The sequence below is a fragment of the Myotis lucifugus genome, unplaced genomic scaffold, assembly GCF_000147115.1.
Source record: "Myotis lucifugus unplaced genomic scaffold, Myoluc2.0 scaffold_73, whole genome shotgun sequence".
Lineage (NCBI taxonomy): Eukaryota > Metazoa > Chordata > Mammalia > Chiroptera > Vespertilionidae > Myotis > Myotis lucifugus.
Genome location: NW_005871121.1, coordinates 663,957 through 686,331, shown reverse-complemented (window position 1 = coordinate 686,331; position 22,375 = coordinate 663,957). Strand labels below are relative to the sequence as shown.

Here is a 22,375-nt window from a genome sequence, read left to right as displayed (position 1 = left end):
TCCCAGTATAGCTGCTGACACACAAACACATATGCATAAATCCCAGGCTAAAAAGCATTAGTGTTGTGATGGAGGCAGTTAAAGCAGAGGTATCCATCCCTAGATTCAAGCTCATAGATCAATTTAATGAAATATTTCCATCCTTTTCATTTACCACTTTCATTCACACTCTATTTGTGTCCAGATAAATATATACCATTATGGAAGCACATTCGTCAAGTTGTTCAGGTTTAATGATTCCATGGTTTGTTATTAACACTTGAACATATCACTTCTGTCCCATTAAGTGCACACTGCTTGTAGTTTGTAGATAGTCCAGGTCATCCAGCCTCCCAATCAGAACATTTTAATCAAATTCTTTTACATCTCCAACCCTCACAAAACAGCTCTATGATGAAATAACAAAAATACAGATTAGTCGTGAGTGGCAAAGCATTGGTCTTTAGGGTCCAAAGATCTCTATAACCGGCAAGAGCAGTTGGGGGGCAAAAAACAAATAGGGGAACTGACACTGTTTGAACCCCACTTTTCTGAGTCCCTTCTTTCCAGACTGCCTGAAAAATAAGCCTCCTTTCCGTAAGTGCAGAATGAATCTACTTATGCAACTTCTAATGTAAGAAACCCCGCAGGAGGATGAAACGTTATAGTAACACATGTGGGAAGATGAAAACTGTGGACTGAAACTCTATTAGCTCCTTAAGTGAGTGGGCAAAATACCCTGGTGACAGTAACCATGAACACCTTAGCCAGAATGCTGTCCACGGAGCAGCAACAACCCCGGCCTGGCCTCGGCTGAACTTCTACCACTTTCCTGTGAGGGTCCCAGCAATCTTCTTCCTCTTCCCTATAAACCTCTGAGCTTCCCAATAAGACCCCTCTCGGCAAGAAGCTGGATTCTTTTTTTCCTTTTTCTTTTTTTTTTTTTAATTGATTTCAGAGGGAGAAAGGAGAGGGAAAGAGGGGTAGGAACATCAATGATGAGAAAGAATCATCGATCTGCTGCCTCCTGCACTCCCCCTACTGAGGATTGAGCCCAAAATCCAGGCAAGTGTCCTGGCCAGGAATTGAACGGAGACCTTCTGGCTCATGAGTCAAAGCAAAACCACTGAGCAACACTGGCTGGGCAGATTTTTTTCTTAATGCAAGTTCAACATTAAAGAAAAGATAGCAGTCATTTACTCACAAATCGCAGGTCAACCATAGGCAGGCTGGTTAAGGGAGGGACAAGTGTGAAAGGTCTATTATAATCCCATCTGGGCCAAAAGCAGGTCACTCAGGAATTCCCTAAGATCAACCTGGTGCTCAAGGTTTTCTCTAGGGTGGTCAAAAGTGTGTTTTGTGCAGATGGATTAGGTTGTACCCAGCCCTAACTAGACCAAGCTTCCCAGTTCCAGGATGAACTATTCCTTGGCCCTCTGGACTAGTGAACACCTGTCACAATTTCAAACTTCATGGCCCCTCTCCAGCCTGGATTTATGTCCCCAGATAATTGGGGCAGCCGTGGACCAGACTCAGATTGTGATGATGGAGAAAATAGCCGGTCCTGTGTGTGTTTAGAAACTGCCTGAACTCCCTTTGGAGTCACATTTACTCCTAGCTCTGCGCTAGGAGAACAATGTCAAAACAAAAAAAAGTCTTATTTTCCAATATTTTCCTACCACTTCCCCAACTTTTGCACCTCTCAATCTTAACCTCTCCCCCCCCTCTCCTCCTCACACACACACACACACACACACACACACAACCACCAGAAGATGTTGTCCCAACATTCCAGTATCTCTAGGGCCCATTGATAAGCAGCATTAATGGCATTTGGCAGAATACCCCACCCCACTTTGAAGACTCCTTCAAGTTCAACACTGAAGAAAAAAATGATAAGAGAAGCGGGTGTAGAAACCAGAGCCTGTCTCTTCTCACGTAAGAGGCATGGAAATTTCAGGAGTCCGTGAAGATGACATCATCTCTTGCCAGAAGACCACCAGCCACCACTGGGTGGGAGGTGCATTATCACTTGTTTCTCCTCTGGACTGAAATGCAAGATAGTCAGGATGGCTGTGAGTGTCTGCTGGCGGCCCAGGCTGTCAGGCAAGGTCAGGAAGCGGTAAATAATGTTTTTGAGGTACTCCAGATTGGCTCCCTCCCGACTCTGGTCCCTGGTGTTCTTCTCAATGTGGCTCTGCAGGACTCCAACCTCCTCCCGGTGCCGCTCCCCCTCCTCCAGCAGCCGCTCCTGCAGCTGATGCACCTCCACCTCCAGCCTATGTTTCTGCTTCCTCAGGAATGTGATCTCCACCTCCTTGCGGGCCAACTGCTCAGCGTACAGGAAGAAAGTGGGCTCGTTGGCCGCAGCGAGTTGAAGTGCTTGGGTCAGGTTATCAGGGGAAGCTACGTCAGCCGGGTCCTCAGGATCCCCGCCACCGACGGGGCTTCTGCGTCCTGGCAGCACAGAAGACAAAGCCACAGACCTCAGCTGCTCCAGCTCCAAGTCCTTCTCGGCCAGCACAGCCAGGGCCCGGTCCCGCTGCTTGTGCAGCTCCTCCTCCAGTTTCAGCGTGCGGTCCCTGAAGTCCAGCTGGCTCCGCTCCAGCTCTTGCCGGTGGTGATGCTGCAGCCGGGCCAGCTCCTGCTTCCAGTCCTCAGCCTCCTGCTGGTGCTGGCGCTCGAGCTCCTCACAGGACAGCCGCAGGGAGATATACTTCTCCTTCAGCTCTGCAAGCTGTTCCTGGGATTCCTCCAGCTCCTTGGCCAGGTTACCGTCTTTGGTGGTCTTGCTCTTGAGGACGACCTGGGCCCTCATCTTGTACCTCTCAAACTCTTCCTTCAGCTGTTTCAGCTCCTGCTGGTAGTAGAGCGCAGTAGCCTTCTCCCCATCGGCAGCCTCAGAGCTGGGCATTATCTCCAGGTTGCAGAGCTTCTCTACATCCAAGGTCACCTGGCTTTTCCTGGCCGCCACCTGCAGTAGCCTCTTCAGCTTCTCCATCTTGTCCTTCAGGACATTGACATCCAGACTGGACTCTTCTGCATGGCTGTCTAGAGGGGACCGGCTAGAGACTGCAAGAGCCAGCGTCTTGTTCTCCAGGTCCAGCTGCAGAATGCGCTCCTTCAGCTTCTGGATGGCCAGCTGGTCCTTCTGCTTGGCTTTCTCATAGGTGCCCAGCAGCTCCGACACCTCGGATATTTGGTTCTCCAGGGCTGCCACCCTCTGCTCTTCCAGCTGAGATTGCTGGCGTAGTTGATCCTCTGCAAGGGCTGTCTGTAAAACAAGGGAACAGATAGAAATCCATCCAGAAAAGCCGCGGAGTTCTATGGCAAACTCTGAGAAAGCAAGAGAGGGGAGCAAAAGGTCGGGGATTGACCTGACAGGAAGGGGAACTGGGGATTTTTCTGTTGATTTGGAAGCTCACAAAAGTTCCTGTAACCTGCTAGGGTTCTGCTCCCAATCACAAGTTATACCAAACGATATGAAGAACCTCTGTATATCAGTCCTTATTCTGCTGTAGTGCTGCCACTCTCTCCCATTACACACTGAACTCACATATTCAGTATGTTATCCTTGTCTATCATGTACGTTCCCAAATCCTATTAAGAAATCAGGTGATGCCCTGGCCAGTTGGCTCAGTGGATAGAGCATCAGCCTGCAGACTAAACGGTCCAGGGTTCGATTCTGGTCAAGGGCGTATGCCCGGGTTGCGGGCTCGATCCCCAGTAGGGGAAGGGGGGGCATGCAGGAGGCAGCCGATCAATGATTCTCTCTCATCATTGATGTTTCTCTCTCTCTCTCTCCCTCTTCCTTCCTTTTTGAAATGAATAAAAATATATTAAAAAAAAAAAGAAATCAGGGGACATTTTTTTCCTCTTCAATATTCCTGGTGGTGATGCTGCAGCCGGGCCAGCTCCTGCTTCCAGTCCTCAGCCTCCTGGGAGGTTCAAAACTGAACAGAGGAACTGTAAAGGCAAATCTTTAAAGGCAAATCTTGACGGAAAGCAATTACAAGAGGTTATTTCTTCGAAGAAAATTCCCGTTGCCCTCTTCAGCCACCCTCCCTGTAGGCACATACTGCTACCTACACATAGGCATAGACCTACAGGCAAACACACTACCTTTCATTGCACAGCTGCTACGATACGCTTCGCAGAGCACAGCTGTTAAAGATGCCAATGCCCAGAAATTCAGAGCTGTCTGGCTCCAACCCAGCTGACACTCAGAAGCTCCACATCCTGTTGGAAGCACACTCTGTGGACATTGTCAACAACACAGAACAGGAATTCCCAGGACTCGCAAATAAAACTTTTCCAACAGCATCAAAAACTGAAAGTACAGCCACTATCAAAGGAGAAAAAAAGCCTTAATATTTCCCACTTCAGGCTAAATGACTGAAGGAGATGAAGATAATTACCTTCCTCATTTCCTGCTGCAGCTGGGCCTGGAAATGGCTCTTAAGGCAGGCGGCCTCTTCCTGAAGCTCCTGCAGCCGGGGGTCTGGCCGATTCTTCTCATCTCGAAGAGCCTGCAGCTCACCTTTGAGCTCCTCCACCTCCCGGGTCAGCTGTTTAGCCTGCAGTTCAAACCCTTCCATCTGACCAGCAGCATATGCCCGCCCAGCCAGGGCTTCTCGGGCCTCTTCTAACCGAAGCTCCAAGTCTTGGCGCTGGGTTCGCTCCTCCTGCAGCAGCTTCTGGAGCTCACGCAGCATCAAGGCATGGTCACTCTGCTCTTGGGCCCGGTCGTGCTGTTGTGTGATCAGTCGGGCTTTGGTTTCTGCCATCTGCTCCTGCAGCTCCTTCAATTCTCCCTCCAGACGCTCCCTCTCCTCCTCGGCCTTTTTGCTGGCATCCTCTAAGTCCTGTTTCATCTTCTTCTTGTCAGCCAGGTAAGAAGCTTCCATGCGGGACTTCTCCTGGGTGACCGTGGCCAAAGAGCTAGTCAAAGTGGCCAACTGAGTCTTCAGCTGGTGCAGTCGTTTGTCCACCTCCCCACCCGCAGCCTGTCCATCCCCGCTGCTGCTGCTAACACCGCTCTCTGACCCACTAGCCTCTTCGGACTTTGGAGGTGGTGGTCCACGGGCCAGTCTGTCATCTTCTGCCCCAAGCTCACCCTTGGTGCTAGCGAGACTGGCCGTGGTATCCAAGCTGGTGGCGGTCCCAGTGCTGTCCTCGCTGTGCGTGGAGCATCGGTCATCCACGCAGTCAGGAGAGGTGTGGCCTGGCGGCTGGACACCTGCGAGGCCCACGTCCGCCTCGTGGGATACCGACAGCACCTTGATGCTGGCCTCCAGAGCCTCTTTCTCTTTCAGGAGGCTTTTATAGGCGCGGACCACATCCTTGAGCCGTGTCTGGTACTGGCTGAGCTGCTGCTTCTGGCTCTCAATGGTCTCCAGCAGGTCCCTCTTGCTCGGGCCACCCCCGAAATTCATCCCAAACTTCTCCATGAGGATTCAGAACTGGTCACGTTCCACGTCAGCGTTTGGACAACCCGGTAGAGGGTCACGAAGACGCTGGCAGATGTTGTTGTCCCCGAGGCCGCATAGCCGCTCCTCCCAGCTTCCGAGACCGAAGCGGGGCGGCGGGGCGGCCTGGCAGAGCGCCCCCGGTCCCTCCACCGAGGGCGGGGGCGGGTCCTACCCAAAGGCGGGGCGACGCCAGCACAATAGGAGCGCACTTCCAGGCCTCGCCCGCACCGTCCCAGCGGCCGCTCCGGCTCCTCGCTCGCCGGGGCGTCAGCAGCCCCGGCCTGGCCCGGGTCCGCAAGGGCTTGAGCTGAGCGCAGCAGCCCCACCACGACTTCCTACCTGCAGCGGCCCGTCTGGGGCGCTTCCGGGTCCGCTGGAAGTGACGACAGCACGACGCCACAGGCCCCGCCCCCAGGGCACGGAGTGGGCGGGGCTACCGCAGCCCCTGCGTGGGAGCCGCCTGTTGAGAATCTAGCGGGGCTGCAAGCGGACAGCTGTCGCGAAGAGCAGAGCAAGCGCAAGTTGAGGGCACGCGGTGCCGGTGGTTGCAGGAGGTTCGCCTGAGCTTGCCCTCAGGCTGCGATCCGCACGGGACCAGGCGACGTCGCACTGTCCTTAGCAAACATGCGGGTGAGCGAGGTCCCCACTATTTGAGGGCTCAGTCCCTTTGTACCTAAAGAGCAACAATGAAGACTCCCGTTTAGACCACGAAAACAGCAACCCTTTCTAGGCCAGCCTTTGGCACCTAGTAGGCGTATAGTATAATAAGTCTTAGCACCCCTTCTGAATCTGCTGAACTAATTCAACAAGTGTTTGTAGAGGGCACCCTATAGCCAAAACGTCTTTCCCAAGTGCCACCAACTATATGCCAGAAGCTTCACAAGAGTTTTGCCATGTGGTCGGACCATAATTCTGCTCCGTGGGTATCATGAGCACTGTTTTACAGATAGGCAAACATGAAGCACAGAGAGGTTAAGTAGCATGCCCAAGGTCACACAGTAAGTTTAGGAATCCTCTGCAGATCAGTCCCACTCTCAACATATCAGGTGCCATGCCAGATAATCACCCTGGAGAGACAAGGCCCTGCCTTCAAGGAGCTCACATCTAGTGAGGAACCAGGCCTGCAAATACAAGTCCTGCCATCGTACCAGCGTGTATAAGTATATTTAATGTGAAATGGAAATTAGGAGGGAGGCCTATCTAGGGGCAGCAGAGAAGGCTGTCAAGGAAAACACTTTGGGATTTGAAGGATGAGTAGTGGTTGCCCATATAACTAGAGATGAGGGAAACAAGCATTCCAGGAGAGGGAAACGATTGCAAGGACTCCTAGGGCTTCAGGGAGCCTGGCTCACCTGGAAAGCATGGAGAGTCATCACAAGGCAGTAGTTTAGGGTATGTGAAGGAGGCGGCAACAGATGGGGCTGGCGTATGGACCCAATTTAAGGCTTTTAGATTTTGTCCTGGGTAGTAATACACTAAATTTTAATTGCAAGAGTGGCATCATCAAGACTGGTATGACTGGGTGGCGATACCAAGGGGCAGGAGACCTGTGAAGAGGCGAAGTCAATCCTGAGAAGAGATGGTAGTGAAATAGGGCAGTGACAACAGGGATGAGAAGAAAGAGGTTAATAACAGAGCTAAAGATGCAGAACTGATCTGATTGTTCACCACTCGTGTGTTATTATGCTGGGACTCTTTTAAATGTACTCTTTGGCCTTGTAAAAAAAAAAAAATCCTGCTTAGGAATGCAAGTCTATGACTGAAGAGTAAAGTCATGCCCTCGCTCCAGGAGCTGAGGGGGCAAAAGGGAGGACTAAGACCTCAGCCCGGAGCTCCCGCATCCCTGAGAGGGTGGTGCTCCCAGTCCATGCTGCTAGTTACCAAGAGCTAAGCCGGAGCCCGGAGTGGGCTCAACGCTGCAAACCAAAGCCCTGCGGCCGCCACGGGTGATGGGGAAGGGGGCCACCGTGCAGAGGTGAGCCGCTCGGATGCCGGCTCCGCAGCCGCAGACGTGACGGGCGCGCTAGAACCAGGTGGGGAAACCTGACCCTTTCCTCCTTCAAGCTGGCGCGGCGCGCAGCCGGGCAGCGGAGACGCGGTCAGCTTCAGTTACTCCCGGAGCCCGAGCCGCGGGGCGGGCGCGGGGCGGGGCGGGGCGGGCGGGGGGCCGGGGCGGGGCTGCAGTGACGTCGGGCGGGCCGGGACGCGCGGAGGCGGTGGCGGCACCTCCTCCTCCTGCTGCTGCCGAGCCCCATCCCCCCGCGACCGGCCGGTTCCAGCCTGCACCCCCGTGTCCGTGCCCGTGCCCCCTCCCCCGGGCCCCGCATGGGCCTCACCGTGTCCGCGCTCTTTTCTCGGATCTTCGGGAAGAAGCAGATGCGGATCCTCATGGGTGAGGCAGATCGAGCGCGCGGCCCGGACGGGAGCGCCGGCCCCCGCGCAGCCTCCGCCCCCGGTCCCTCCAGCCCAGCTCAGCCGACCCCTGACCCTGAGTCACCCACTCCCCCCACCCCGCGGGCCACTGCTCTCGGGCGGGTCGCGGTCTGCAGCGCCGACCCCGGGCCCTGAGACCGGGAGCTGCGGGCCTGGGTGGGGTGAAGCGCCCTCCGCCCCTGCCCGGCTGGTGAGAAGGGAGGATTCCGCCCTTGGAGACGACTTTTCAAAGGAGCGGGACTCTCCTCCTGTGACCTTCCACCCCGAGTCCTCTCCCGTCCCTCCTCTCCGGCTTTGGGTTCAGGAGTTGGCGCTCGCTCACCACCCAGACTGCCCTCCAGGCCCGGAAGGTGGACCACAGCGCTCACCTGAAGGCGCTGGGCTCTCGGCCCCTCGCCCCATCACCATCATCACCATCAGCTGTCCTGGCCTTTCCCCTTCCCTGGTCTCTAGGGGGCTCCCTCGCTCCTATCTCTATCGCCAGGCCCCTCTCCTTTGCAGTTGGCTTGGATGCAGCTGGCAAGACCACAATCCTGTACAAACTGAAGTTGGGGGAGATTGTCACCACCATTCCCACCATAGGTGAGTCTGGAGGCCAGATTGGAGGAGCGGGAGCGCGCCGCGGCTGACCTCCTCGGGGTCTACCCCCCACTCTGCACCCCAGTGCTGGGAGCTGACACCAGATACAGCTACCTGAGAAGTGGGTCACGGTATCTTTACGTGTTGGATGGTGCCCAGGAGGGCCGGATGTGCCCTAACCCCGCCCCATTTGTGGACTGCTGGTCTCTGGGCTTCTGATCCCTTGGGCCTTGATCATTGCCCTCTGGTTTTGTGTCCCTGCTGAATTCACCTAGTTTTAGTGAGTTCCTTCCTTTCAGGACTTTCTCTCTGTCTCTCTCTTTCCCAATTATCTGCAGGCTTCAACGTGGAAACAGTGGAATACAAGAACATCTGTTTCACGGTCTGGGACGTGGGAGGCCAGGACAAGATTCGGCCTCTGTGGAGGCACTACTTTCAGAACACTCAGGTGGGGGCAGGGATGTCTCCCCAACCCCAGGGGAGGGGGTGTTAGGGTTAGGAAGACTGAGAAGTTGGCCTAATCTGGGCCCCCAGGCCAGGTTAAAACCCTGCTCCATTCACCCCCTTCCCCTTTGGTAAGCTAGCTTCTCATCATCCTTCAGAATTGGCCTTAGTCTTCTGAGACCCAGCCACCTTAGGGGTGTTCTGAGAAGCAGGGTTGGGGTCCAGGGTCCAGGCTGCCTGATTTAGCTCTCATACCTCTCTCCCTATTCCCACCTATGTCTTTTAGCTAGATTGCTTGCCTGAGGGCAGAAGCTGTATCCTTTGCAGGGTGCCTCCACTTTGTGCCAGGACATCTGCCGAGCCTTAGTGGAAGTTTTTAGAGACGATTAAAGAGAGAAAGAGCCAGACTAAAGTATGTTCTAGATGGGAGTGATTGCTCCACCTTCCTTTCTGCCCAGGGTCTCATCTTCGTGGTGGACAGTAATGACCGGGAGCGGGTCCAGGAGTCGGCAGATGAACTTCAGAAGATGGTGAGCGCCAGGGCCCTGGGACTGAGCCCTCGGTGTGGAGACAGGGCTCTGTCGTGGTGTGCAGTCAGGAAATGCCTCACGGGCCTTGAATGTGTGTTTCTCTTTGTGGACGCAGACACAAGGAGACTCTCACCCTGTTCTGAATTTGGGTCAGGTAACAAGTATAGGACATGAATTTTCACATCCTCACCTCTGAGTCTGAGGAGTTAGGGGGAAGAGGGGAATATGTGGTGGAGAGAAACATCATCTTACGTTCTTGCTTTTCCATTTTGAAATTTTGTCATTTTGATTAAGGCAATTACTCAAATTAGAAAAAGGCTCTTTCTAGACTTAAGGCCAATATGGCCTCCAGTGAATTATAACTGTGTGTCTTGTGTTCAGCAGCAGAGTACACAATATTTTGTTTTTCCCACAAATATGCTAGAAGGAGGAAAGGAGAGCTTCCCTACACAGCAGGGAAGAGGGAGCCTGGGGACCCCAAAGGACCCCAGATTCCACCCCCTTGGCCTCTCTCAGCTGCAGGAGGACGAGCTTCGGGATGCGGTGCTGCTGGTCTTTGCCAACAAGCAGGACATGCCCAACGCCATGCCCGTGAGCGAGCTGACCGACAAGCTGGGCCTGCAGCACTTGCGCAGTCGCACGGTGAGGGTCCTGCCTCTCCCAAGGGAGCCACAGGCTGGGCAGGAAGTGAAGGCATCCCCCTTTTTCTTCCCTGATACTAACCTCTTTCTTTCCTTCTCCCCCCAGTGGTACGTCCAGGCCACCTGTGCCACCCAAGGCACAGGCCTATACGATGGGCTGGACTGGCTGTCCCATGAGCTGTCTAAGCGCTAACCAACCAGGGGCCGGCCCCTGCTGCCCGGAAGCCCCCGCGTGCATCCCCGGGATCACCAGACTCCCGGACTCCTCAGGCAGTGCCCTGCCCTCCTGCTCCTCCTCCCACAGACACAGGCCTCTGCTCCTGCCCCTCCTGCCTGCATGTTCTCTCTGTTGTTGGGGCCTGGAGCCTTGCTCTCTGGGCACAGAGGGGTCCACTCTCCTGCCTGCTGGGACCTGTGGAAGGGGCTTCCAGGACCGAGACCCTTTCTTCCAGAGGAGGAGCAGGGACCTGGGTTTACTTTTGTTTGTTCCATTTTGGGCATACCCTTGGGGCCAGGTGGGAGGGACGAGGGGCTCCGGGTGGTGCTAAGATATGGCACTGGATATTGAGTAATAAATTTGCTGTGGTTTGTACATGATGTGGTCTGTAGCCTAGTAGTGGGGGCTGGGTTACTGGATGCAACGAGACAATATGGAGGAGGTTCAAAGCAGCTAAGGCTGCAGGGCCAAACCCCCTCCCCCCAAGCACACACACATACATTGCTGCCTTCATGTAGCTCAGCAGCTCCCTCCTTATTGAGGCGGGAAGTACTGCAGGGGTTCCAGTGGAGGAAATCCTATTTCATCCCAATTCCAAGGGGCCTTTGCTGAGGGTAATAGGATCTAACTTCTTGCTTCTGTAAACCACATAACTCTCCTATCCTATCCATCTCCTAGCCAGCTGTGGTTCTTAATGATTACTATCACATTGAAATTTGAGGGGGAGGGAACATTTGTTAAAAACAAGAGTCCTGAGGTACACTGGAGAAAACATGAACATGCATCTTTAAAGTCACGCAGCCAATTCTGTGGTCTATTCGCCTTATTTTGTGAAACATTGGTAGGGCCTAGGGATTACAGTTCCTTACTGTGCACCACTGAGACTCTCTACCTGGGTAGACAACCCCCGCCAATGGGGAATAGGACCAGGGCTGTGGGCTACTCTCCAAGCGTGACTCACTCTGCCCGTTTCCCTTTGCATCCCAGCAAAGCTTAAAACCTACCATCACCACCTTTTTACTAGTATTTTATTTTATTTGCTGTTCTCCCTTCTTTCATGTCAGTTTCTCCAGGTTGTGGGCTATTTTCTCCATGAGCTTTGTAGGAAGTGAGTCCCAGAGGTAAAGGCTAACAGAGACTCTGGGGGTCTGGGCTGGTATTAGAGGCAGCACTGGTTGTCTGCGCAGCAGCAGTGCAGCTGGGGATTATGATGGGTGCTCGGGACTCTCCCCTCCCGGGCTATTCTCTTCCCCTGCTCCTGAGCCAGCCTTTCCTGGTTAAAATGAGTCATTTGCTCCTTGCTGGTTATCTATCTAGGGCAGTGGTTCTCAACCTTGGCTGCACATTAGAATCACCTGGGAATCTTTTTAAAATCCTGATTTCTGGGCCTCATCCTCGGGAAATTCTGTTTCTTTGTTACTAATGTTGTGGCCTCACCCCATAACAAAGAAACAGAATTTCCGGAGGATGAGGCCCAGAAATCAGGATTTTAAAAAGATTCCCAGGTGATTCTAATGTGCAGCCAAGGTTGAGAACCACTGATCTAGGGCTGCGTCCTCAAACTATGGCCCGCGGGCCACATGCAAATACAAATATTGTATTTGTTCCCGTTTTGTTTTTTTACTTCAAAATAAGATATGTGCAGTGTGCATAGGAATTTGTTCATAGTTTTTTTTTTAAACTATAGTCCGACCCTCCAACGTTCTGAAGGACAGTGAACTGGCCCCCTGTTTAAAAAGTTTGAGGACCCCTGCTCTAGGGTATCCTCACCCTCCCTGACATCTTAGCCTCATCCTCCCAAGGGCCATAAAAGTTAACAGATTTTTCTTGGATATTATGAACTCCAAAAACACCTTAAACCCCAAGGGAGCCAGGTAGAACCCACTTTCTAGGAGAAAAAGGGTTGATTTTTTCCCTGTGATTTAAAAGAGAAACAGAAGTGATGAGGAAGAGGGACTTACCTGAAGTCACAGGTGGTCACTGGCACCAGCTGAGATTCTGATTCTCAGTCTTAACTCAGCCCACATCAGTGCCCGGAGTGGTGTGGAGAGGCTCATGCCGAGCCTGGGCCCACTTCCTCTGGGTCATGGATTGATGCTGGGCCAGGGCCCTTTCCCCACTATGGTGGGATGAGGGGCAGCTCTCAGTCACAATGCACCCGGGTCACAGAGGTGCTGAGCCCTAGTCAGCCTCTGCCTGGAAAGTTCCCTCTGGGAACGTCTTCCGGTGGGTGCTTTGGGCCTGATTCCAGGCCCTATGGCCTGTGGAACCTCACCACTGGGGGGAAGGCTGGGCCGGAAGGAGTCATCAGCTGTGGTGCCGGCCCCATGGAGGAGGTGGAATGGATGCAAAGACGACCCAAGCCGGAAGACCTAAGGGTTGGGCTCATCAGCTGGGCAGGATCCTACCTCACTTATGAGCCATATAAGAATATGGTCACTACTTCTGCAAAAGGTTTGGGCCGGAGACAGGTAACAGAGTAAACCTGTACTGGAACCGTTGTCCCCAGTGACTAAGCTCTCACGTGGGGGGACGAGGGGAGGGGAGAGTGCACTCTACCTGATTACTCTCCTGGCCTCTGCCATTGCTAGCTCAAGACCCTTCTACCCCAGGCTCTTGCCCACAGGTCTCTTGCTCCATCTCCCTGTCTCTAAACCTATTCCAGGAGGTGACGCTCAGCCCTGGCCTCGCTATTTTGTCTAGCTCTGTATGTCCCCTACCCTGCATTCCAGCACAGCGTGGTTGTGTCATCACAAAGAGGAGAGGTGGAGAGCTCAGGCTGGAAGGCAGAATTTGGGGGATTCAACAGTTAAATCAGTGGATACTGCAAGACTATGTTTCTGTCCTGGTTGTAGTTTGGAAATGGGGTGCTCTAGAAGCCCTAGGAGAGTTGGTTCTCATTTTAGAGAGCGATGTAGGCCCCTCTGGGATGGCACTAAGATTGAAGCAGTAGCGAGATCCTCTCGCTTATAACAGGGTTGATCGCAGCTAAAGCAAACAATTGCATCTAAATTGTGCTCCCTGACTCATCCCTGAGCCCAGGCCTGCCTGTAAGAGGTCTTGCTTTTCTCCTGCCATGTTCAGGAGGTGTCCTTTGGAGATGAAAGTGTTGGCTGAGTATGCTATTCAGGGGCAACAGTAAGGAAGAGAGAAGTAAGACTTAAACCAAAACATTTCTTTAAAAACTAGGTAGCCCTAACTGGTTTGGCTCAGTGGATAGAGCGTCGGCCTGTGGACTGAAGGGTCCCAGGTTCGATTCCGGTCAAGGGCATGTACCTTGGTTGCGGGCACATGCCCAATAGGGGGTGTGTAGGAGGCAGCTGATCGATGTTTCTCTCTCATCGATGTTTCAAACTCTCTATCCCTCTCCCTTCCTCTCTGTAAAAAAATCAATAAAATATATTTTAAAAAAAACACTAGGTAATGAAGAAAGTGGTCAAGGAAGAGAGGGAGGTTTACCTCCCATTAGTTGGAGGTGGCCATCCAGAACTTCTCTTGGGATCCTGAGAAGCCCTATGGCTCCAGTGTGGGAGGTGTCCTGAGATCTTTTGATTACTGTTGGATGAGAGAGTAAAGAAACCAACATCAAGGAGACTGAGGTGGAGGGGAAGTTGGTTGGACTTGAGGAAGGTTCTAGGGTGGTTCCTGAGGTGATGGTTGTAGGACTCCTTGGTCTAACCACTTGCAGTACTGATTTCCCTCTCCTCCCTCCCAATGCTTCCAGACCTGGGAGATTCTGGTCAGCAATGAGCATGAGACACAGGCTGTGGTACGGCTAAGGAGCTTGCAGGGCCACTACCTTCTGTGTGAGGCAGATGGCTCTCTGTGCTATGACCGGCCAAGGACAAGCCACCACGGATGCTTCCTACTCCGTTTCCACCGCAATGGCAAGTGGACCCTCCAGTGCATAATCAGTGGTCGTTATCTGGAGTCCGATGGCCACGATGTGTTCTGCAACTCCCGGGTCCTCTCAGCTTACCATATGTGGACACCCCGGCCAGCCCTGCATGCCCACGTGATCCTCTACAGCCCTTTCAACCACTGCTATGCCAGGGCCGACTCTACTTCGGGTTGTGTCTGGGTGGACGCACCAGTTCCCTGCCTGGGGGAATGTGGATTCCTGTTGCATTTCCAAGATGGATGCTACCACCTGGAGACATCTACACACTGTTTCTTGTCCCACTTAGACCAACTGGTCTCCAAACCCTCGTCACAGACTGCTTTTCACATGCAAGTGCGGCCTGGAGGAGTCGTGGCACTGAGTGATGGAGAAGGGGGCATGTTGTATGCACAGGGCCCACGCCTGCTCCTGGGCCTGGGCTCCAATCCCCATAGGGGCGAGGAGTGGTTCATCCTACAGCATTGCCCCACCTGGGTCAGCCTCAGGGCAAAGACTCGGAAGTTCCTCTCTGTCCTCTATGGCAAGTACTGGGTCCGATGCAGCCATGGAGGAAGGGAGGGCTAGCTACTGAGAAGAGGAAAATGTGTTTGGGATCAGTGAGGAGTTTTGAACCTACTCATAGGGAATATCTAGGGGTCCCAAGATCTCTGTGCCATGGAGAAGGGCAATAAAGCAGGGGTGTGGGCTTTAGGGGAAAGGGTCCTGGGTCTTCTCCAGGCTTCTAGGGTCCAATAGAAGGTAATGGAGGACAAGGAGGGAAAGCAGAGGGAACCCCAGTCGTAAAGCATAGAGAAGGGGCTGAAACTGAGGATGAGACCAGACTCAGGCTTATTATGACATATTCTTCTTCTGCAGATGTTGAGGTATATGCTGCCTCTGAACACTTAACCCCAATGTCCTTGTTCCAGTTTGAAAGTGACAATGACAGACCCATTTTGCAGCTTCGTTCAGCCAATGGTTGCTACCTAGCCCAGGTAAGACTTGGCTTTCTGAGCAAGATAACCTTTAAGCCCTAAATTCTTTCTCTCTAGACACACGTTATCCTTTTTCAAGGCAGATGACCAGATGGTAGAGTGAACGATGGAGGCCCTTGTCAATAAACATTCATTTTCACCCAATGGACCAATATTCATCCAATGAGGCCTCTTTTTGTTGTTGTTAATCCTCACCCGAGGATACGTTTTTCATTGATATTTTAGAGAGAATGGAGGAGAGAGGGGGAGAGAAAAAGAGAAAGAGAAACACCCATTTGGAAGAGACACATTGATTGGTTGCCTCCCACATGCGCCCCAACCAAAGGTGGGATTCAAGCCTGCAACTGAGGTATGTGTCCTTGACCAGAATCCAGCCCTCATCGACCCTTTAGTCCAAGGGCCAATGCTCTAACCACTTAACCAACCCACTAGGGCAGTGATGGCGAACCTATGAACTCATTTTTTTGGTTGATTTTTCTTTGTTAAATGGCATTTAAATATATAAAATAAATATAAAAAATATAAATCTTTGTTTTACTATGGTTGCAAATATCAAAAAATTTCTATATGTGACACGGCACCAGAGTTAAGTTAGGGTTTTTCAAAATGCTGACATGCCGAGCTCAAAAGGTTCGCCATCACTGCATTAGGGCCAATGGAGCCTTTTAAAAAAAAAATCAATTTTATTGAGGCATAACTCACATACAATAAAATACACCCATTCTAAGTGTGCAATTTAATACATTTTGACAAATGTATACACACCTATGCAACCATGCCACAACCATTTAACGAGTTAGAGACTATTTTCACCACCACAGAAATTCCCTCTTGCCCCTTTCCAGTCAGTTCCATTCACCCTTGCTCTTCTCACTACTGCTGATATGTATTCTGCCACTGTGGATTACATTTAGATTTCTCTACTTCAGAATCCTATATAATAAAAGCCTAATATGCAAATCCACCGAACGGTGGAACTACCAGCGGAACGACCAGTCGCTATGATGCACACTGACCACCAGAGGGCAGATGTTCAATGCAGGAGCTGCCCCCAGCGAGCAGGCCCCAGGCCAGCCAAGACGGGTGCCAGCAGGGGGACCCCCGCTGGTTGCCCCACAGATTGGCCCTGATTGCCGGCCAGGCCTAGGGACCCTACCCATGCACAAATTTTGTGCACCGGGCTTCTGGTTTCATATAATGGAATCATACCATATTACAGTATGCATGCTTCTTTCACTCAGCATACTGTTTGAATTTTCCATGATGTTGCATGTATCAGAAGTTGATTCCTTTCTATTGCTGAGTAGTATTTCACTACTCAAAAACACGAACAGCCCTGGCCAGTGTGGCTCAGTTGGTTGGGCATCATTCTGTACACAGAAAGGTTACAGGTTCCAGTCAGGGCAGAGACCCAGGTTGTGGGCGCCATCCCAGGTAGGAGGCGGCTGATAGATGTCCTGATCGATGTTTCTCTCTCCCTCTCCCTTTATCTCTAAAAAATTCAATGAAAAACAAATTGAAAAATCACAAACATAATTTGTTTACCCATTCACTTGTTAATAACTTGAGTTGTTCCCAGTCTGGCTATTATGAATAAAGTTGCTATAAACATTTGTGTATACATCTTTTTCAATTATCTTGGGCACATACCCAGCATTGTAACTACTGATAAAATGTGTGCTTAACTTTTAAAGAAAATGTAAAATAGATTTCTAAAGTGACTGTACCATTTTACATCCTCATCAGTCATGCATAAAAATTCGAATTGTCCCATATCCTCCTCAACACTTGGTATTGTCTTTTTCATTTTAGCCAACATAATGGGTGTGTAATGACATTTTATTATGGTTTTAATTTGCATTTCCCTTATAATTGATAATGCATGAGTATCTTTGCATGTACTTATTGAGCATTTGTATATTTTCTCTGTTCAAATTTTTTGCCCATTTGTTATTGGATTGTTTGTCTTATTATTGAATTAAGAAGGTTCTCTGTATGTTCTGAAATCAAGTCCTTTGCCAAATGCATGTATTGTAAATTTTTCTCCCAATCTGTGGCTTGCTTTTTCATTTGCTTACCAGTGTCTTTTGAGTAACAAGTTTTAAATTTAATGAAGTCCAATTTCTACATTTTATAAATGATTAGTACTTTTTTTTTGATCCCAGGAAATCATTGCCTACCCCCAAATTGCAAAGAATTTCTCCTTCGTTCTCTTTTAGATGTTTTATAATGTAGGTTTCACTTTTACATCTATGATCCATTTTGAAACAATTGTGGAGTCTGGGCCAAGGTTTATTTCTCTCCACATGGATATCCAGGTCCCTTTTTGATACTGGGGCTCTGGGATACAGCACAGACTGGGCAAGTGAGAGGGCTGAGGTCACAACATGTTTTCTAAAAAGGATATGCAAGTACAAAGCGACCCCTGGGAGAATAACAAAGGCTAGTGGGTGGGATGTAGGAAAGAAGGTTTAGGAATAAAAATGATGGGAAGAAAGCTATTTTCATCCCTTGCGTTCCTTTTCTGTTCTCATTATAATCTCCAGAGGCGCCATAGGACAGTACTGGCGAATGGGCACCGGCTGGAGTGTGACACCTTCTTCCGTATGCACTGGAATTGTGGCAGGATCATCCTGCAGTCTCCCAACGGACGCTTCTTGGGCATCGCACCCAACAGCCTGCTGATAGCCAATGCCACCATTCCAGGTGAGCTAAGCAGCCCTCCTGCCAGCTTATTCCAAGTCTGAGATGCTTTCAAGAGAGCCGGGACATATTGGAATGAGCACTGGAATGGGGGGAGGGGGGGTCAGAAGATTTGGGTCTGTATACTTGCTGAGTCTCTGAATTTTTGCCATCATTTGGGCAAACCACCTCTTTGAGCCATTTTCAAAGGAGGTGATATCCAATCTGCCTGCCTCACAGGGTTATAGCATGAGGGTTGGAGAGAGTCACACATCTCAAAGGAAGGAAGAATATAAAAATTTCTAAGTGCTTTCACAAACATTTCACACTAGTACCTGGCACACAGTAGGTGTTCACTAAATGTTAAAATATTGACAATAGCCTTCTGCAATTAGTGTCCCCCCATTCCTGCTTCCATCTGACAAAGCATCTAGAGCAGCGGTTCTCAACCTGTGGGTCGCGACCCCTTTGGCGGTCGAACGATCCTTTTACAGGGGTCGCCTAAGACCATCCTGCATATCAGATATTTACATTATGATTCATAACAATAGCAACATTACAGTTATGAAGTAGCAACGAAAATAATTTTATGGTTGGGTCACAACATGAGGAACTGTATTTAAAGGGCCAGAAGGTTGAGAACCACTGATCTAGAGGCAGCCCACCCAAATAATGCCTGCCTAATTTCTTTCAGGCCCAAGTGAGGAATTTGGGATTCGATTAGCCAACCGCCCCTTCCTTGCATTGCGAGGCCGGTATGGGTATGTGGGCATCTCATCAGGACATGACCTCATGCAGTGCAACATGGACCAGCCCAACTGCATTCACCTGCTGCCCTGCCGCCAGGGCATCTACCATTTTCAGGGTGAGTAGCTCCTCACCCTCACCCTCAGCTCACAGTCTAGCCCTGCCTCAGCCCCAACTCAGACCTCAGGGTCTGCCACTCAGGACCTGTTCATCATAAAGGGAAAACCAGAGTGTCTTTCAGTTTTCACACTTCTAGGCCTCCAGAGTGGGTTGGCAGAACAGCAGCCAGCCCTCCTGCAGTCCCCTGGAGGGGTCTGCCAGCGCAGGCCCGGCAGGGCAGCCAGGGAGGGTGGCATCTGTCCTGGGAGCCCCCTCAGAGGCTGCACTGCTGGAGGCTCCCCTCCCAAATGGCCCACTGACCTGAGCTCTCCCCTCCCCAGCACAGGGTGGATCCTTCTGGTCAATAACATCTTTCGGCACCTTTCGCCCTTGGGGAAAGTTTGCCCTCAACTTCTGTATCGAGCTTCAGGGGAGCAACTTGCTCACAGTGCTGGCACCCAACGGCTTCTACATGCGATCCGACCGAAGTGGCACCCTGTTGGCCGACAGCGAGGACATTACCAAAGAGTGTATTTGGGAATTTTAGGTAAGGGACAGCGGGTAAGAACCTGGCGGAGGGAAGCAGGAACCGGGGACAGGAGGAGAAGGGAGGTGGAGGGGTGGCAGGTGAGAGTAAGACTGAAACGTACCAAGGGCTGACTTCTGTCCTACAACTCTATCAACTCCAGACATGCGTGCCAAACCCGCGCCTCTCCTCTCGGGGTTCCTAGTCCTTGACATCCTGGAGAGAGGAGAAATCGGGTCTGGGTTCCTCACTATTAAGCCACGCATAACAGCACTTGCAAGCAAGCCTGCAGGGTCAGGGTGAGGCATACCTGTGTATCTGTTTATCTTTATTAGATGCAGAGTTTTCCCATTTTTTCAAAAAGAGTGACTGGAGATATGCTTTCTGCCCTGTGCACTTGCTATCCTTACTCTTGGATCTCTGGGGTGCTCATGGCTCCCAGATATTTATTTGCAGCCTTGACCCTTCTCCTGAACTCTAACCTCATCTCTAACTTCCTGATTGACAGTTGACTTGACTTCATCCTGCCATCGATTCAAAATCAGCCTCCTCATCCTCCCCTCCCCATGGCCATCTAGGGCATTGCCATCCTCCCAGATGGCTCAGGCTCAAGACCTCAGCTCCATCTCTCCTTCCTCCCTTTTGTTCCCTTCACCGCCCCCCCCCCCCCCAGAAATTCTTGGCTTCTTCCTTAACAAGGCCTCATCAGTGCTTGCTCCTTCTTTAAAAAAAAAAAAAAATCCTCACCTGAGGATACGCTTATTGATTTTAGAGAGGGGAGAGAAGGTGAGCGGGAGGGTATGGGAGAGAATCAATTGGTTGCCTTCTGTTTGTGTCCTGACCAGGAATCGAACCCACAACCTTTTGGCATATAGGAAGATGCTCCAACCAACTGAGCCACACTGGTCAGGGCTGCTTGCTCCTCCTTAATTGTTATTACTACCAGGTGAGATAAGCAGCCCTCCTGCCAGCTTATTCCAAGTCAGAGATGCTTTCAAGGGAGCTGGGATATGTTGGAATGAGCCCTGGAATGGGGTCAGAAGAGTTGGGTTGTATACTTGCTGAGTCACTGAATCGTTGTATCATTTGGGCAAACTGCATCTTTGAGCCTCAGTTTCCTTGTCTCCATCTTCAATGGAGGTGATATCCAATCTGCCTTCCTCACAGGATGATTATGAGGGTTAAATAAATTCTCACATCTCAAAGGAAGGAAGATATTAAAATTTCAAAAGCTTGCACTGTAACGAGGGCTCCCTAGTAGCACTCGCCAGATCCAATTCCACATAATCTGTCCTCCACACCTAGTTCCCTTTCCTCAAATACTGCCTCCATGCCATCATTCCCTGTTCACAGCTCTTGAGGACAAACACCTCCCTGCTCTTAGACCTGTCCCGTCACAATCCACCTCTCTTGCCTGCCTTGGAAAATGTTGATGTTGTAGTAAGCACTTTGGCATCATATAGATCTGAAACCAAGAGTTAATAAGGCTTGGTCCTTGGGGAAATTGCTTTAACACTGCTAGGCCTTGGTTTCCTTATCTGTAAAATGGGAATAATACCTAATTGATAGGGTGGTGTGAAGGTTAAATGACAATATAAATCTAGATATAGACACCCCCCGCCCCCCAATATGTGTTCTCTCCTTTCCTCCATTTTTCTACCAGTTTTTTACGCAAACCTTTTCCTATGGCCAAACTGGAAAAAAATAAAATCCCACTGAACTTGTTTTCTGATCTATTCATGAAGGGGTTGGCTTGGGCTAAATTTCTCAGGCTCCTTCCAGGCCTGACATTCTAGGAGACAGTGTATTGTAGCGGTTAAGAGCTCACTTCTGGACACAGAACTGGGTTGTAATTAGATTTTTATCAGTTAAACCTGTTTGAACTTGGCCAAATAAACTTCTTAAAGTCTGCTTCTCACCAGTGAAATGGGAATATAGTATTTATCTCATGGGATTGTTGTGTTACATGAGATAATGATTGTATAATGCTTAGTAAACAGCCTGGCCCCTACCTAGGACACTCTCAGTAAGTTTTACCTATTGACTGCAGTCTCCCTAAGAACTCTGACGGTATTTCTGCACGATTCATTTGATTAAAAAATAATTTCTACTGCCTTTTTCTATAAATTAACTTTCCATGTCCATGTGATCCCTCATCAGGAATGGGACAAATCACTTTACCCTCTCTCTTCCCACAGGATCTTGCAGGTTTTTTCCCTAAAAGCCAGAGATCAGCAAATGGCTGACTGACGGTTTCTATTTCCTCTTCACTTCCCAGGTCAATGGGCTGCCGCCTACAGAAATCCAATTCCTCCAGGAGAAACTACTACACTGAACAGAACAGAAACCCCAGAGTCAAGATCCACGAGAAGAATATCTGTTTACACAACTTTTCCTACCCAGTTTAGCAAAACATCTGTTTTGAGCAACAATACATCACAAAAGGCCACCCCCAAGACCCTGGTGTGCATCTTACTCAGTACAGAGGAGGGGTCTGGAGGAGGGCGTAGGTTGATACGGAGGCCCCACATCACTCCAAGTCCTAGCCAGTGGAGAGGAGCCCAAATGAGACCTAGGAGATCAATAGATCTTCCATTGATCCTCCCCATCCCCACCAGAAACACCAGACTTTCCGCAGTGATACCATAAGGAGTCAGCCTTGCCCTGAAAAACTCAGAATCCAGATATGACTAAATGTCTGTTGGTTTAGAAAGAATGAAGGCTCATTAATCCTATGGGCACAGGGTAATGGTAATAATAGCTTATGCCTATATACCCACCCTTTCACCACCACCCCATCACCCCTGAAGTTAACCAATCATCCTGTCTTGGTCCTTTGGTCCAGTCAGTTGGGCACAACAGGTACTTTCCCCATCACTGCCTACCTTTTGCAGGAAGCTGGAGTAATTTGCCCAAGGTCCCATGACTGGGACCTCTGGCTCAATTCTTCAATTAAAGTGGATGCTAATGGCCACTACTCTTTCCATCAAAACAGGGCTCCCAAGGTGACTGTCATTCTTGCACTGTCTTCATAACTTTGATGTTTATCTACTTACCCTCTGCCCTATTCATGTTTTTATTGACAAAGACTCAACTATATTTATGTAGAAAGGATCATTTTATTCACTATCATAAAATGGAAGGCCAGAATC

At 50.5% G+C, this 22,375-nt stretch overlaps 3 protein-coding genes across 4 annotated transcripts; 2 read left to right on the top strand and 1 right to left on the bottom strand.

The window, feature by feature from the left end:
- Positions 1-215: 215 nt before the first annotated feature.
- On the bottom strand, positions 216-5,735 carry GCC1 (GRIP and coiled-coil domain containing 1). Its single transcript, XM_006090490.3, has 2 exons — positions 4,398-5,735; positions 216-3,253 (listed from the first exon to the last, which is right to left on the bottom strand). The coding sequence occupies exons 1-2, from the start codon at positions 5,427-5,429 to the stop codon at positions 1,958-1,960; spliced, it is 2,328 nt and encodes a 775-aa protein (XP_006090552.1). The 5' UTR covers positions 5,430-5,735; the 3' UTR covers positions 216-1,957.
- Positions 5,736-7,623: 1,888 nt separating this feature from the next.
- ARF5 (ADP ribosylation factor 5) lies at positions 7,624-10,674 on the top strand. 2 transcript variants are annotated; one of them, XM_006090492.2, is made up of 6 exons: positions 7,624-7,842; positions 8,385-8,465; positions 8,801-8,910; positions 9,365-9,436; positions 9,953-10,078; positions 10,184-10,674. In XM_006090492.2, exons 1-6 carry the CDS (start codon positions 7,776-7,778, stop codon positions 10,268-10,270), a joined length of 543 nt encoding a protein of 180 aa, XP_006090554.1. In that variant the 5' UTR covers positions 7,624-7,775; the 3' UTR covers positions 10,271-10,674. The 2 variants fall into 2 exon arrangements, with proteins under 2 accessions (XP_006090554.1, XP_023611095.1); XM_023755327.1 differs by having other exon boundaries at positions 7,657-7,842; positions 9,861-10,078.
- A 1,734-nt stretch (positions 10,675-12,408) lies between these two features.
- On the top strand, positions 12,409-21,679 carry FSCN3 (fascin actin-bundling protein 3). The gene is made up of 7 exons (XM_006090489.1): positions 12,409-12,765; positions 14,019-14,715; positions 15,051-15,169; positions 17,716-17,875; positions 18,546-18,716; positions 19,039-19,244; positions 21,502-21,679. Exons 1-6 carry the CDS (start codon positions 12,424-12,426, stop codon positions 19,242-19,244), a joined length of 1,695 nt encoding a protein of 564 aa, XP_006090551.1. The 5' UTR covers positions 12,409-12,423; the 3' UTR covers positions 21,502-21,679.
- The last annotated feature ends 696 nt before the right edge of the window (positions 21,680-22,375 follow it).

Bases quoted from the DNA above. Each gene is read 5' to 3' on its own strand.
- ARF5 (XM_006090492.2), top strand. From the start codon at position 7,776: ATGGGCCTCACCGTGTCCGCGCTCTTTTCTCGGATCTTCGGGAAGAAG. The intron at 8,911-9,364 runs GTGGGGGCAGGG...CTTTCTGCCCAG, and splicing joins ACTACTTTCAGAACACTCAG to GGTCTCATCTTCGTGGTGGA. The intron at 9,437-9,952 runs GTGAGCGCCAGG...GGCCTCTCTCAG, and splicing joins CAGATGAACTTCAGAAGATG to CTGCAGGAGGACGAGCTTCG.
- FSCN3 (XM_006090489.1), top strand. From the start codon at position 12,424: ATGAGGGGCAGCTCTCAGTCACAATGCACCCGGGTCACAGAGGTGCTG. The intron at 15,170-17,715 runs GTAAGACTTGGC...TATAATCTCCAG, and splicing joins ATGGTTGCTACCTAGCCCAG to AGGCGCCATAGGACAGTACT. The intron at 18,717-19,038 runs GTGAGTAGCTCC...TCCCCTCCCCAG, and splicing joins GGGCATCTACCATTTTCAGG to CACAGGGTGGATCCTTCTGG.
- GCC1 (XM_006090490.3), bottom strand. From the start codon at position 5,429: ATGGAGAAGTTTGGGATGAATTTCGGGGGTGGCCCGAGCAAGAGGGAC. The intron at 3,254-4,397 runs GTAATTATCTTC...CTTGTTTTACAG, and splicing joins TGCAGCAGGAAATGAGGAAG to ACAGCCCTTGCAGAGGATCA.